This window comes from Bison bison, unplaced genomic scaffold, assembly GCF_000754665.1.
Source record: "Bison bison bison isolate TAMUID 2011002044 unplaced genomic scaffold, Bison_UMD1.0 scf7180017864213, whole genome shotgun sequence".
In the NCBI taxonomy this organism is placed as follows: domain Eukaryota; kingdom Metazoa; phylum Chordata; class Mammalia; order Artiodactyla; family Bovidae; genus Bison; species Bison bison.
This window is the reverse complement of record NW_011494785.1, coordinates 6,218,980-6,233,362: the sequence shown is the minus strand read 5'-3', so window position 1 is coordinate 6,233,362 and position 14,383 is coordinate 6,218,980. Positions and strand designations below refer to the sequence as shown.

Sequence of the window (14,383 nt, the reverse complement as noted above, 5' to 3'; positions counted from 1 at the left end):
CGTCTAGAGGTGTGGGTGGGAATGAAGGGGTGGGGTCGTCCCCTTTTTAGGGTGCTCTGACCAGGCCGACCTGAAGCCTGAGGAACCCGGCTGCAAGTTCTAGGCTCTCCTTCTTTGTGTGGTTCTGGGCAAGTCCCTACTCCCAGCTGAGTCAATTTCTTGTCTGTAACATGACTGAGATTCTAAGAAGACAGGATCTAGAAGTTTCTGCCATTTAGCCTGGGGATTTTAGATGCAATGTCTAGCCTGGGAGGTGGAGTGCTGTCTGCTCCATTGCCTGCCTCGCTGAATAGATGGAGAGAGCCCGCCTCCACATGGGTCTCTGCGAGTTGGGGGGCAAAGGAGGGTAAGTGAGGCTGTCTGTACATCTGCTGGAGAGGAAGAGGCCTGGAGCTGGGCGGTGTCCACCATCCCCTTCAAGCCCCTCTGTGCAGAGAGGGACAGGGGCTGGAGGGGAGTCCCCTAAGGAGCACAGTTAGACCCCTCTAAGAAGGGAGAATGGGCCCCGGGGTAGGAGCCTGCATCCTGGCTGGTTCAGGGTTAACAATTCAAGTGCAAAGCTTAACTGGTGTGAGTGGTTCCTCCTGCCAGAAACTTGAATCCTGTCCCTCGGGGCCTGCAGAATATTCTAGCTTGCTCCTTGATATCCCTTATCACACATACACACCCCTCCTAGCCTGGAGGAAAGGGTTGTAGAGCACTCTCCCCCAACCTTCATCTGACCACCTTGGACAGAATCACTCACTGCAGCGGGCTAACCTATGCAGGCTACCCCCAGGCAGCGTGGCTCAGATCCTGGCGACTTTTCAGAGCTCTCTGGAGCACAGGGTGACTCTGCCCTGGCCCAGGGACTGCGGACAGCTGCAGGGGGGGAAGGGAGAGGAGTTTCTATGAGGTGGAGGAGGGGGAAGGGACAGTGTCCTGGGCACTAAGAAAATGCTCCTCCTGCCCCCATGTCCAGTCGGCCACACCCTTTCCACTCCCACTTCTCAAGAGAGCTGCAGAAAAGTCAGACCTTGGCGGAAATAATTGTGCTATCAGACTCTGGGGGAATCCAGAAATTTCTTAAGCCAGAGAAGGCCTTGGGGGACTGTGGCCCTACCCTCATTTTACAGACACGGCCACTGAGGCCCAGAAAAGACACTTGTTCAAGGCCGCACCACGGGAATTAGAACCCAGATCCTGATCTACCCTCGCTCTCCCCGGCTGAGCCCCCAGACCATCTCTGGGCCTTAGGGTTGGCGGGGGGGGTCCCCATACTCACACAAGCCATGATTGAAGAGAGGAGGATGTTCCTGAAACTTCGGCACCAGCTGTCTGAAGACTCTGCAGGAGAAGTGAGCTTTGGGCCGCTCCCACCCTTTTAAGTGGACCAGACCCCGGTGAGTCCCGCCCCCTGGATGCTGAGCCAATTGTAACTCAGGAAGGGGATGGGGGCCACAGGAGGCGGAGTGAATGGAATTTTGAAGCCCGTTGTGGAGCAGAGATGACCAATCGGAGTGGAGATGCCCCCCCCATTCCTTCTTAGCCACTCCCACAAGGTCCAGGCTCCACCTCCCAATTCTCCTACCCCTTCCCAAAATTGTGCTGAGGCAAGGATTGGGGGAAGCCAGTGGAAAATAGTTTGAGGATGAATTAGGTCCAAGAGTTAGCTGGAAGAGGGCCAGGGCTAGCTGGCTGAGCTGGGGGGATACCCAGAGAAGGCAGCTGAAGGGGTGCAGGGTCCCTCGAGAATTAGATCTGAGATTCGAGAGGCTCTGTTCCTTGGCAGGGGCCAGGGCGTGGCCCGCTCTGGGCGCCTCTGCAGAGGGCGCAGGACCCATTAACCACAAAGCCCTGCCTCCCCCGGAAACAGGGATTGCGGCTGCTGCTCTGCTCTTCACTAGCGCTAAAGAAAGGCTGGGCTGGTGTCAGGGTTGAGGCTGCCGCCCAGGCTCGGGACTCAGGCCGCAGGCTTTGGCCCTCCCGAGGGCCCTGCTGCAGATCCTCCAGGAGCCCCTGCCTAACAGCTTCTGGCCTGTCCAAGAGGGTCAGGCCTGGAAGGAGGCCCAGGGTGAGCCAGGCCATAAAAGGCTGGGGTCCCCGGTCTGTGCACCCGCCTCCATTCTTTCTCCCTCTGACGCCAGGCACAACTTCTTTTCCCCATCCGTTTAGCAGGTATTTTACTGAGCACCTATTATGTGCCTGGCCCTGAGCTGGCCTCAGAGGATTCAGAGATGAAGCCCTCAGTACCTGCTCTCAAGTAGCTCTCTGTTGGGGGCAGAATTTGACTGTGAACCTAATTAAGAAGTAGCACGATGCTGGCTCTGAGAGAAGTCATGAGCAAGCACTGTGGTGGGGTGGTCCAGAATGGGAAGAATGTGGGTCTTTCTTTTTTTGGCCACCCCACATGGCATGCGGGATCTTAGTTCCCCGACCAAGGATTGAACGTGTGCCAACTGCAGTGGAAGGGCAGAGTCTTAACCACTGGACTGCCAGGGAAGTCCTAGAAGGTCGATCTTCAAGGATGGGTGAAGAAACAGGGACTGGCATTCCAGCATGGGCACAGAAATGAGACAGCACACGTCTGGGGAACCGTGAGCATCTGGGCAACTGTGAGCATCTGGGCATGGCTGGAGTTTAGGGGGGTGCTGGGGAAAGATGGGGTTATGAGGCTGGGAGGCCAATGGTACTGGATCGTGAAGGGCCTCACGGAGGGGTGTGGGCATTGTTTGATCTGAGGGTGCTGGGGAGGCCACAGAAAGTTACATGAAGATTGAGTAGTGAGGCCAGATTTAGACTGCAGGGAAAATCACTGTAGCAACAGACTTGAGGGTGGGTTCAAGGGGTGCTCACCTCACATTCAGAAACCAAGTAGGGAGAGGAGCATGGGGAGCCCTGGGTGGGTGGGGTTGGGGGCTTGCTAAGAGAGGTATCAACAGGACCTCCTTCACATCAGTGTCCCCCTTCTGAAATCACCAGCACTGAAGAGCTAAGAAGATGTGGACCACGGGTGACTCACATCTAGAGGCCCTGCCCCGAGCTCGCTGCCTCCCCATCCCCCATCTTCCTCCAGAGACTGAGGCCCACACTGGCACAGGAGGAGGGGTGAGGGCACGGGGCTGAAAGGCAGGCCCAGAGAGGTTGGGTGGCACCCCCTGTGAGCCCCTCACCCCTCCTCCTAGACCAAGCCAGCTGCCTCAGAAACCAACCAGCAAAAGTGCTTCCCTTTTTCCTCCAGGGCCTCCCTCCAAACCTCCGCATTAGGGAGGGGTGGGTGGTGCCCAGTTCCACTGCCTCTCCTCTGCGCTTGCCCTCTGAGGCCCACAGACATCCTCTCTGCCTGGACAAGGAATGAGGGTATTTCAGGAGGAGCCCTGGACCAAAGCCAGAGATGCTTCAGATGCAGTCCCTGCTGTGACGGCCATCAGGTGGGCCTGGCTGGCTACTCCCCAGTGGTGGGGCTCTTAGAGCCTCAGGAGCTGCTCCTTCATTTCCCCCGCATCCTGGAAGATGGAGTTTGGCACCAGGAAGTGTATGTTGTTGGATGAGGGCTGCTTTACTCCTCTGTGGCATTTGGCCTGCCTGATTGCCTCGGTTGGCCTGTCTGTGAATTGGGCATGAGCAGGCCTGCTCTCTTGCACAAGCTTAGCGCAACGTAGAGTTCAGGTCTGTTGTATATCCTTAATAGATGATTCTTTTGTTCATAGAGTCTCAGAAGGTTTTTGCTGTCTTCTTTTATCTTCTTCCAGACTGAGTGCACCTTCCTGGGTCAACACTTCTGGGAGGCCACCCTCTCACCCCTACGTCATCCCTAGGTAGTCCCCCCATCCCCAGGCTCTGGTGGGGAGTCTCTACAGAGTCCAGTGTCCCCTATAAATAAGAAGGACCGTGCTTTTCTGGAGGTGGAGGGCAAGGACAAGCTGCATTAAACCCCCCCCACACACAGTCTCAGGGCCTTCTGCTGGTGGCGGCACTTACCTGTCAGGCCCTGTGCCCGGCGCCTCGCTTTCATCCATTATCTCATTTCATCTTCACCTCCCTCCTGAAGCAGCCACCTGGGTCGAACTTCTGCACAGGGAAGCTGCTCTGGGGCCCTGAAGCCAAGCTGACATCAGAATCGGAGAGGAGGGGCAAGTCCTGATTTGGGGGCTACCGGGCTGTAACTCCAGCCAAGATCCTTGTCCTCCCTGAACCTGTATCCAGGCCTGGAAAGTGGGGATGTTACCCATCTGCCTGGAGGGTTATAGGAGTGAGGTGAGAGGGGCTGAAAGTCAGCTTTCTCTCCTGCACTCCTCAAAGCCAAGCCCCTCCCCACCCAGAGACTCTCCTGTGCCTCACTGCAGTGGAGGCAGCCAGCTGTCTGGAATTCCTCCATCCTGCAGGCTGGCCCTACGGGCTGGACCTTGGCTGCTGCTGTGAGAAATGAGTTGAGCTTGTCCAGACATGAGATCCAGGCCAGCATGGCTCTTCCCAGGCTGCCGGCTCCCACCCAGCCCCCAGGAAGGCTGTGGTTCCTCCAGCTGGCGGTGGTGGGGAGGGCTACCAGACCCCCTGAGGTACCCTCTGCACCCCCAGGCAGCCTGGTCGGCCCAGCTGGGGAGGGTGGGCGTGGCCAGAGCCAGCTCCAGAGCTCCTTCATTTAATAATGAGGAGACCACCCAGGGAGGGTGGCCATTTGGCCAGGGTCACACGGGGAGCTTGGGCTGCAGTGCTTTCATCTGCTGAGCCAAGGGAAGAACAGTGTGATGCTGGGATTCTTGGACCTCAGAAGTGATCTTTTCCCCCTGTTCCATGAAGGGTCGGAAGGACTAGTGGGAGGATGCCCCCAACTTCAGATACTTTCCCAAGCAGATTGTACTGGAGCCTACCTCCTCATTTACCTGCTCATCTTTTCTCACCTCCCTGCCTTTGCTTGCGCTGCTGCACGTGCTCAGCCAGCCGTCTCCCCAAACACAGGGGCCTCTCTCACTTTGCCTTCCCACCTAGTGTTTGTCCCTCTCTGAACACAGGCCCCAGCTTGCCTTTGGAGAATCACCACTCCTCTCATATGAGGTCTAGGTGAGGTCCAGACCCTGTCCTTCATTATCCTCCAGGGCTCAGGCATGAGTCTTTATTTTTTTTTTAATGATTCTCTGGTATGTGTGTGTACGTGGGGAGGGGGGTGACATAATTATAGACTCAGAGGAAGCTAAGAGCTTTTTAAGAGCTTAGAAAATATTTGAGACTTGAAGGAAAAAAAATGTGTTGGCCCCCAAATACTAAGACTGCAGAACTGAAGTTAATAAATGTTTACTTTGGTCAAACCTAACCCTTGCTAGTCATAAAAACTATTGCCTTTGAAAGCAATTTTGTGGGTGGAATTTTCTTCTTCAAAAGCATGTCCAAGCCTTCCTAGAGATTGGTCACTCTTACATTAGATCCCCATAGCCAAATACAGTCTAAAATGAAAGTATAAAAATCCTTGGAGATATGTATAGTACCCCCCACCCATAAATATATTTAATGGGGGCTGTGGATGCATTTTAATGTTTTCTATAATGTGCTTGGGACCTGTGTATCAGGAGAGTTTGGGGCTGCAAATAACAGAAAACTCAAGAAAAACTGCTTTAAAATTAAGAAAAATTCACATACCAAGCAGTCTGGAGCTAGGAGGTTTCCATAGCAGATTGATTCAGTGGCTCAATGAAATCATAAAAGATCTGGGTTCCTGTATGATCATGGATTATGGCCAGATAAACAATCCTCACTCTTCTGCACAACCACAATCCACAGTTAGCCCCTGCTTTTAGGACAGACAGTGTAAACGATTTGAGATGAACTGTCTTCATACCTGGAGAAGGCAATGGCACCCCACTCCAGTATTCTTGCCTGGAAAATCCCATGGACAGAGGAGCCTGGTAGGCTGCAGTCCATGGGGTCGCTAAGAGTCGGGCACGACTGAGCGACTTCACTTTCACTTTTCACTTTCATGCATTGGAGAAGGAAATGACAACCCACGCCAATGTTCTTGCCTGGAGAATCTCAGGGACGGGGGAGCCTGGTGGGCTGCCATCTATGGGGTCACACAGAGTCGGACATGACTGAAGCGACTTAGCAGCAGCAGCAGCAGCAGTCTTCATACCTGTAACATACTCTCAAACAAGCCAGTTTAAAAATGTCAGTATACATACAGAGCAACTAAGCAAATTGGACAAATAGAAAACAACTGGGAATGTAGATGAAGGGCATGAGTGTTCATTGTGCCATTCTTACACCTCTTCTAGGAGAAGCAATGGCACCCAACTCCAGTACTCTCGCCTGGAAAATCCCATGGACGGAGGAGCCTGGTAGGCTGCAGTCCATGGGGTCTCGAAGAGCTGGACACGACTGAGTGACTTCACTTTCACTTACACCTTTTCTGTTGGTTTGAAACTTTTATAAATTAGGGACTTTCCTGGTGGTCCAGTGGCTAAGACTCTGCACTCCCAATGCCGGGAGCCTGGGTTCTATCCCTGGTCAGGGAACTAGATCCCACATGCCACAACTAAGAGTTCACATGCTGAACTTAAGATCCTGCATGCCGCAAGTAAGAGCTGGTGCAGTCAAAACATAAAAAATAAATAACTGAGGGAGTGTGACATAGTAAGAAATGTGTATCTGGTTTATGACCCTGGTTCCTGACATAGAGCTTCTAAATCCTGTGGAATTTCCTGAGTGATAGGAGCATTTTTTGTTCTGATGAGGTAACTCTTGGTGGGCACTTGGATGGCTTCAAGGTGGGGGCTGGTCACCAGAAAGATCAAGCAGTGATCAGAAGCTTGGAACTTTCGGCTCTGCCACCCATCTTCCAAGAAGGGGAGAGGAGCTAGAGACTAATGATCTATCATGCCAACGTGATAAACCCCCTCCATTGGAATCCCCAAGCTACACAGTTTGGAGATCACCCAGGTTGGTGAACACGCCCACATGTTGGCAGGGTGGCACAGCCTAAGCCCACTGGGACAGCAACTCTTCTCTTAGTACCCTCCAGGGCCTCGCCCTGTGTATGTCTTCATCTTGCTGTTCACCGGTATGCTTTGTCGTATCCTTTATTGTAGAATAAACCCATAATCATAGTTTCCCTGAGTTTTGTGAACCGTTGTAACAAATGATCAAACCTGAGAAGGGGGTTGTGGGAACCTCTGATTTATAGCCAGTGGATCAGAGTACAGGTAACGACCCGGCATTTGGGCCTGGCACTGAAGTAGGGGAAAGTCTAGGGGGGCTGAGCCCTTAACCTGTGGGGTCTGCACTGACTCCAGGTAGTGTCGAAATTGAATTAGGTTGTAGGACACTCAGGTGGTATTTGCAGAAAACTGGAGAATTGCTTGATGTAGAAACCTCGCACATTTTGGTGTCAGAAGTACTGTATCCTGTGGGTAAACAGTTTCCCCTTTCAGTGTGTGTCAGAGAAGTGGGATTTGCTACAAAGGCCCTGGCTCATAGAAATGTGTGGGTTGAAAAGAGAAAGTATGAAAGGGCAGGGGTGAGGAACCTTTGAGTCCTAGGTGGTCACGTGGTCACCCATGGTCCGAGCAGCAGTGCTGCATTGCCTCTAAAGGTAGACCTAGGAGAATTCTCTGGTGCTGCAGTGGTTAGGACGCACAATTTCATGGCCCAGGGCCTGGGTTCAGTCCCTGACTGAGTAACTAGGGTCCTGCCAGCCACGCAGCTTGGCAAAAAGCAAAAAAATTATGTGCATTCTGAAAAAAAATTTAATTAAATAAAGGTAAATGTTACCAGTGGAATTTAGACATGGCTCCAAGTCCTGGGGAGTTGGCTAAATGGATGCATAAGGAATTGCGAAAAAAGTAAAATTTACAGACCTGTAGTTATGATTATCTGTAATAGATAAAATGAAATCAAAAGGGAGTGCTCTGTGGGACTCTGATGCTAGACTAAGCTCAGATTTATTTCAGCAAGTCTAAGCTTTGGCCCCTAACTCAAAGCCACTCCCAGAGGGAAAAATTATGGCAGGAACAACAGAAAGTACCTCTCAGGTTTCTGTTCACCAAGAAAGTAGTCAACAGGCAGGGGTGGGGGTGGGGTGAGGCAAAACTAGGAACCTATTGAAATCAGGAGGTATAATGTGAAGGAGTTGTTTCGTCAATTGATGTCATCGGTTGCCTGAAATATTAGCTAGAAATCTAGTGAAGACCATATGGTATTCATTGTGCTGTTCTTAGACTTTTTCTGATGGTTTGCAACTTTCAGAGGTCTAGGGAAAATACCCCCAAGTGCTTCCCATTTTTCTGAAGCAGAGTCACAGAGCAGAGAAATATACCAGGCCATGCCTTGTGATCACATAATGGCTGCAACCACTTCCACATCCAAAGCCCGTAAGAGTGACAGGATGAGAGAGATGCACCTGGAGGGTGTTGGACCACTTCATGGGGCAGCCAATAAACTCCTTTATGCCTTAACCAAAAGTCACCAGAAAAGCACATTTGCTCCTACCTCCTGATGCAGCCAGACTCAGTCAAGCACTCCATCTTCCCAAGAACCACACTGAAGAGAATTTTCCAGACCTCGGAGTCCCATCCCTCACTTTACAGATGAGGAAACAGGCTGAGCAGGCAGGGGCTTGTGCAAGCTCAAGTGACAAGTGCATCAGTGAGTCAGGCCTGCCCATCAACCAGCTTCCAGCTGGGCACCTGCTCTGCAGGAGGCCCTGGGGAAGCTCGAGGCCAGCAGGGCAGTCACAGCAGCAGCCCAGGTGTGAAGCATGCCTGAAATCCAGTGGAGGGGTGTGCACTGTATCTCTCCTGAGCTCCTGGAGGAGGGCGAGGACCTGTCTCCCCCTTCAGTCTCTACAAAGCGGGGCTGCAGCCTCCCAGAGTCAACACAAGTTTCGGCCCCACTCAGGGGGTCACACTTTCTAGGTGTGTGCCCTTGTGTAAGCTAACATCACCTTTTTGATCCTCGTTCCGCAAGGAGTAAAGTGGAATGAGTAATGCAAGCTTGCTGGATTTCCTGAAGGACTGAAACATATTATTATATAAAGACTCAGTGAGGAGGACCCTCCCTGGTGGTCCAGTGGTTAAGACTCTGCACTTCCAGTGCAGGGGGCGGAGGTTCAACCCCTGGTTGGGGAACTAGATTCCACATGCTATGTGGCATGGCCAAAAATGTTTTTAAAAAAAGACTCGGTGAGGCATAAAGTGCTATTAAGCTAAGGTACCACTCTACACAGAGAACACACTGGAACTGGGGTGGATCATTTCACAGAGGGAATGGGCCAGTTTTGGGGAGAACAGGCTCAGGCAGGGGCTCTTCCCCCCATCCCACCCTGGACACAGACTTGAACCCACAGACACTCCTAGTCGCACTTTATTAAGTACGGGAGGACCAGTTACAACAGGGGTGGAGGTGGCGGGGGAAGGCTCAGCCCCCACCCCCACCATCAGTGGCACACAATAATAAATAACTGGGATGGGCACGGGAGAGGTGGCACAGCAAACACTGATAGCAAGGCGGGGGCACAAAAGCCCCACTCCCAAGCTGTGGCCACCATCAGCACTGGTCTGATACCGTGATCAGGGAGGGGTGGGGCCCTCACTACAGAAGCCTCCAGAGTCACTAAGGGCCCCCTTTGTGGAGGAGCGGTGTCTTCAGCACTTGGACCCTTATTTATGAACAGAAATCTGGACCCCTGGCTGGTCCAGTCAGACCCAGATAGTCGAGAGGCCACTGTCTCTCAGACTTCTAGATTGTTCTATTTAGGATCCAAGAGACTAATGGCTCATTACTAGCTGGGGTCCTGATTGGTCTACCCAGGACCTAGGAACTGAGAAGGTCACTGTCACTTAGGCTCCCAACTGGTCCACTCAGGACCCAACAGCAATGCATCACTATCACTTAGCCTTCTGATTGGTCCATTCAGGGCTCAGGGCAATAATGATTCCTGGTTACCTAGACCTCTGATTGGTCAACAGGCACCCCACGCCAGGACCCAGGAAAAGCTCTAGCGGCCCCAGGGCGGAAGTGCTCAGGGTTGGGGAGATCACAAGGCAGCAGGGCCCAGACTGAAACAAGGGGAGGTCACAGGGCAGGATATAAGGCTACCTGGCTGGGTCAGGCCGGGGTGAACCAGTAAGAGGGGAGGGGGCAGCTTCTGGGATAGCAAAGAGTGCCCAGCCACTGCTGGGAGTGGGTGTGGGGACCTTGACTCCTTCCCTGGGTTCCAGTCCCACCCGGGTAGAAACTGGGGTGCGGGAGCCGGTAGCCCTTAATGCAGCTCTTGGCCCATCACCTCCACCTACGGCTAAGGGAGGGTTGTGGCTGCGCTTGCATCAGTGGGTCAGTCCTCCAACCCCTCCATCAAGTCCGCGATGCTCTCCACGTAGTAATGGGGCACGAGGTCGTGCTGGCCGGCCGCCAGGTAGGCCTGGGCCTCCTCCAGGCTGGAGACGCCCGTGAGCGTGAGCACGGTGGTCATACCACAGCGGTGGCCAAAGAGGATGTCAGTCTCCAGGCGGTCGCCCACCATCAGCGTGCGGCCGGGGTCCACGCTGAAGTGCTCTGTGATGCACTCGAACATGTAGGGGCTGGGCTTGCCCACCACCAGGGCCTGGCGGCCCGAGGCTGTCTCCACAGCAGCAGCCAAGCTCCCGGTGCCTGCAGGGACATGGACACTTGGTCAGTGCGGGAGGCAGCGGGGAAGGCATCCATCCAGGCCTGGGAACTGGAATCCTCAGAGGCAGCTTGGCACGGGGGTTAAATCAGGCTGAAATGAGTGAAAAGGCCGCCTGCTTCCCAGTCTTAGTGTGGGGCTTAAGGGCATAGATTCTGCAACCAGCTGCCTGCATTCACATTCCGTCTCCACTTTTCTTGGGCAAGCTATTAACCTCCCTGTGCCTCAGTTTTCCCATCTCGAATATGGAGCCACTGCACATAACCAGGCCTGGCTCAGTCAGTCCTGCCTGTGGTTCACTATTTCACCCTGGCAGCCGTACATCTCTGGGCAAGCCAATCTCTCTGAGTTTCCTTGGACTCACTGGAAAGGGGGGTCCAAGTGATGCCTGCCTTCAAAGAGGTGCTGTGGGCACCACAGGGGCAAGTGCTTTGGAAATGGAAAAGCACGTAACCAACAGCAGTTGTGGTTATTGCGACAAGAATGTGTTCTGTCGGAAATTGGCACCAGCTCTTTTGGAACACAGCAGGGCACAGAAATGTTTGCACCTCTGACCCAGTCTGCCTCCGCTGGGAGTGATCACAAGGCGAGAATTCAAACTGGAGACAAAAGCTACATGCTTGAAGATGTCCGTGGCTGCAGTAACTATAATAAGCAGAATTGTGGAATGCACCCAAGTATTGAACAATAGGAGGGCTGTTGAGAAAAGGACGGTTCTGATTCTCAGCCCAGTACCATCCTGCCCCATACAATGAGTCCACTGTGCCCGTCCCAGCGGTATGTCTTTGTGCCAGAATGTTCTACCTTCACACTAATGTCCTTGAACAGATGATGATGATAATCACAATTTACTAAGCACATTCTAAAGTGCCAGGGGTTGTGCGGGAGCTCGTGAATACCCATTTTACAGACGATGTTCAGTGTTGTTAAGTAACTTGTCCAGGGTTGCACAGCTTAGGAAGTGGCAGATAAAGGATATGCATTCAAGTAAGTCTGACTCAGACACACGAGGGCCGGCCTGTACTGGCTCCAGAGTGCTGAATGTTTCCTTTTCAGGAATTCTGTGAGCTGGTAGTTAAACAAAGCCACTGTTTAAAGTCAACTCATATGAACTTAAATAAAATGTTTAAAACAAAGGTAATAAATTCTCAAAACTCATCGCTGCCTAATTATTTTACCATTATCTATGCTCTTGAGGTTATTTATATCTGCAATGATGGAAATATTACAGAATGGTGTGTACTTACTTTCCTTCCCAAGCCCACGATGGGAAGTGACCTCATGTTGGTAGGCTGAAATCGGCCACCAGGGAGAGTACTACCACCACAGAAACTGGCAAAAGTGTAAATCAAGGCTCTTCCGGTTCTTAAAGATTTATCAGTATACCACTGGTCTGACTCCAAACACTCCGGGCCTCCTGTCTCCCTTCTCACAATGAATGACATTCAACATGATTAAGCCAAAGGCACAGAAGGTGCACAAACAGCAAGTGTCTTCAGCCTTGCAGCCCCGAGATGAGGAGGAGGAACTTCCCTGGGATCAAGGCAGAGCCGGCCCAGAGTGACCCAGTGGGGCAGGTCTCCCTGACTTCTGACCTAGAACTTGCCCACTCGGTTTCCTAAGAACTGAGTCAGAAGGAAAAGCCATTTACCCTTTGTTTAGGAATTCCTTCCAGAATGGAAAGGGCTCAACTGAGTCATCCCAAAGGGATTGTCTCGGCTCCAGGACCATCGCTCTGTCAGCGTCTTCCTTTCCTAGGTCTGAGCCTATCACTCTTGGCCCCTCGTGTCCCACCTCACTCAGCCAGTATTACTGAGGCCCAACTATGTGCCAGGCACCAGGGATAGAGCAGAGAAGGAAACTGAGATCGTATTCTGGGGGAGCAAACATCCCAGCAGGGGAGTCTGAACGCAACTCTGCCCTCAGACCTTCATATCCCAGTTTTCTCCACATCCTGTCATCCAAGAGTCCTGAATATTCTGCTGGTGACGTATTCCTAAGACAGCAGGCCTTTCTATTTGCCGACTCAAGTGACTGCTACGTGGTAACAAGATAAACACACAATTAAGCAGACCCATAGGGATGGGAGGGGGAACTGGGGTGAAATTCACATTATTTCAGATTTTATGCATACTGGGGTCTTTACTTAAAATGTTATTCCTCTTACAAAGCTGCACGATTCAAACAGGACAGCAGTGGTGTATTTGCTGAGCTCTGTCTCCCCCTCTTGGCTGTGGGAATGACCAGCAGAGCTGGTGGGCAAAGCCAAGTGGGTGCTGAGATTCAAGGGGCACACCTGGGCAGGGCCTGGTCTCTCCCCAGCAGCTCCACACCATCTCTCCTGAGCCCTTGGGCGAGCTTCGGAACCCACAGCCTTCACCTGAGCTGTGAGGCTTCTGGAGAAACTCACTTTTCACAGCACGGCCTCAGGCAGGCAGGAGCCACTGGCAGCTGGGAGCCCTGAGCAGCGCTCTCCCCTTGGATTTATGGGGACACTGAAGTGGTCATGCAGCAAGTAGGTCTGCGGCAGAGCCAAGATAGGCCTAGAACTATTAAGATTCCCAGCTTGGAACTGATTCTGCCATGGCCCAAGCCCTGTTCCATTCCTGAGAGCCCTGTCCTGCAAGATGCCTCCTCCAGGAAGCCTTCCCAGGTCTCCTCAGCTCTAGGCCCTCCCTGTCACCCATCATAATACTCTGTCTACTCCATCAGTTTCACCCTGCCCTCCTAGGATCTGGAATCAATACAGTCAGTGGCCAGCAGGGAGAAAGTGATGGAGATCTGTCCCTCCCTCAGCCGACTGACGGGTTGTCCCTCTGCTCTTGTCTAATGCGAACCCTCCAAGATATAGGAGCCTCCTTTGCTCCTGCCTCCTCTGCAGATGTGAAATTCCTAAATGACAGCAGCAAAGAGTGCCCTGGATGGCAGGGGTGGGGTTTAGAGGCTGGGGATAAGGTGGTCTCAAGTGCCAAGTTCAGGTCTTCTTGCTTTTGGGTAGCTCATGTCCCTTCTCTTAGCCTCAGTTGCTTTAACGTGGAAATGGAACAATAACTTCCATCTCCAGAATAATTCTGAAACTAAATAACACACCAAGGTGCTTCATAAAGCTCTGTAACAGGAGAGGGCTCAGATACAATTTACATCATCTGAGCACCTATTACAGAGCAAGCACTTGCCCTGATCACTCTCTCCTCAGCGAAACTTAAACTGACATGGTTAGTATTCCCATTTTACCCCCAGGGAGGAGATGCTCCACGGTTATGTAATTTAACAAGATTACAGAGCCCTGCAGCTGGAACTCAGGTCAAACTCCATCCGCCGCCCGTTCTCTCCGCACACCTGCCTTCAATCTGCCGCCAGAAACGCCTGTTCCAACCCTCGGGGCAGGGGAGCAGGCTTTGTCCCCAACTCTCCCACCTCACTCCGATGGCGGGTGGGGAAAATGACAGGAGTCATGCAGGCTGGTTCAGGAAGGCTAGGGTTGGGAGTCAGGGCCCTGGATTGCACCTGTGACTCCCCGAGCCACAGTGTCCTCATCTGTCCAACCGGACCCTACTTCTGCCCCTCACAGGGTGGCAGCTGCAAGAAAGCTGCAAGAAATACCAGATGTCGCCATGAAGACATGCTGGGCTGTTGCTGGGTGGGAACCGCCCGTACATCCCTCCAGTACCCCTCCTATCGCCTGGAGACGCCCCTTCCCCAGCCTTCACCCCCAGGCATGGAGCTGAAAGCGCAGGCCGCCACCCCCCC

General features: G+C 52.7%; 2 protein-coding genes across 2 annotated transcripts in view; both read right to left on the bottom strand.

Annotated features, from left to right (window-relative positions):
* LGALS1 (lectin, galactoside-binding, soluble, 1) overlaps positions 1-1,368 on the bottom strand; it is a 3,499-nt gene extending 2,131 nt beyond the window's left edge. The window contains exon 1 of the mRNA XM_010845078.1: positions 1,265-1,368. Coding sequence (XP_010843380.1) covers positions 1,265-1,273 — 9 coding nt within the window. The 5' untranslated portion in view covers positions 1,274-1,368. The remainder of the gene's footprint in view (positions 1-1,264) is intronic.
* Positions 1,369-9,312: 7,944 nt separating this feature from the next.
* PDXP (pyridoxal (pyridoxine, vitamin B6) phosphatase) lies at positions 9,313-10,639 on the bottom strand (the record flags this gene model as incomplete). The annotated part of the gene is made up of 1 exon (XM_010845077.1): positions 9,313-10,639. A coding segment is annotated over one exon (339 nt), but the record flags the coding sequence as incomplete, so codon positions are not given.
* Positions 10,640-14,383: the final 3,744 nt, after the last annotated feature.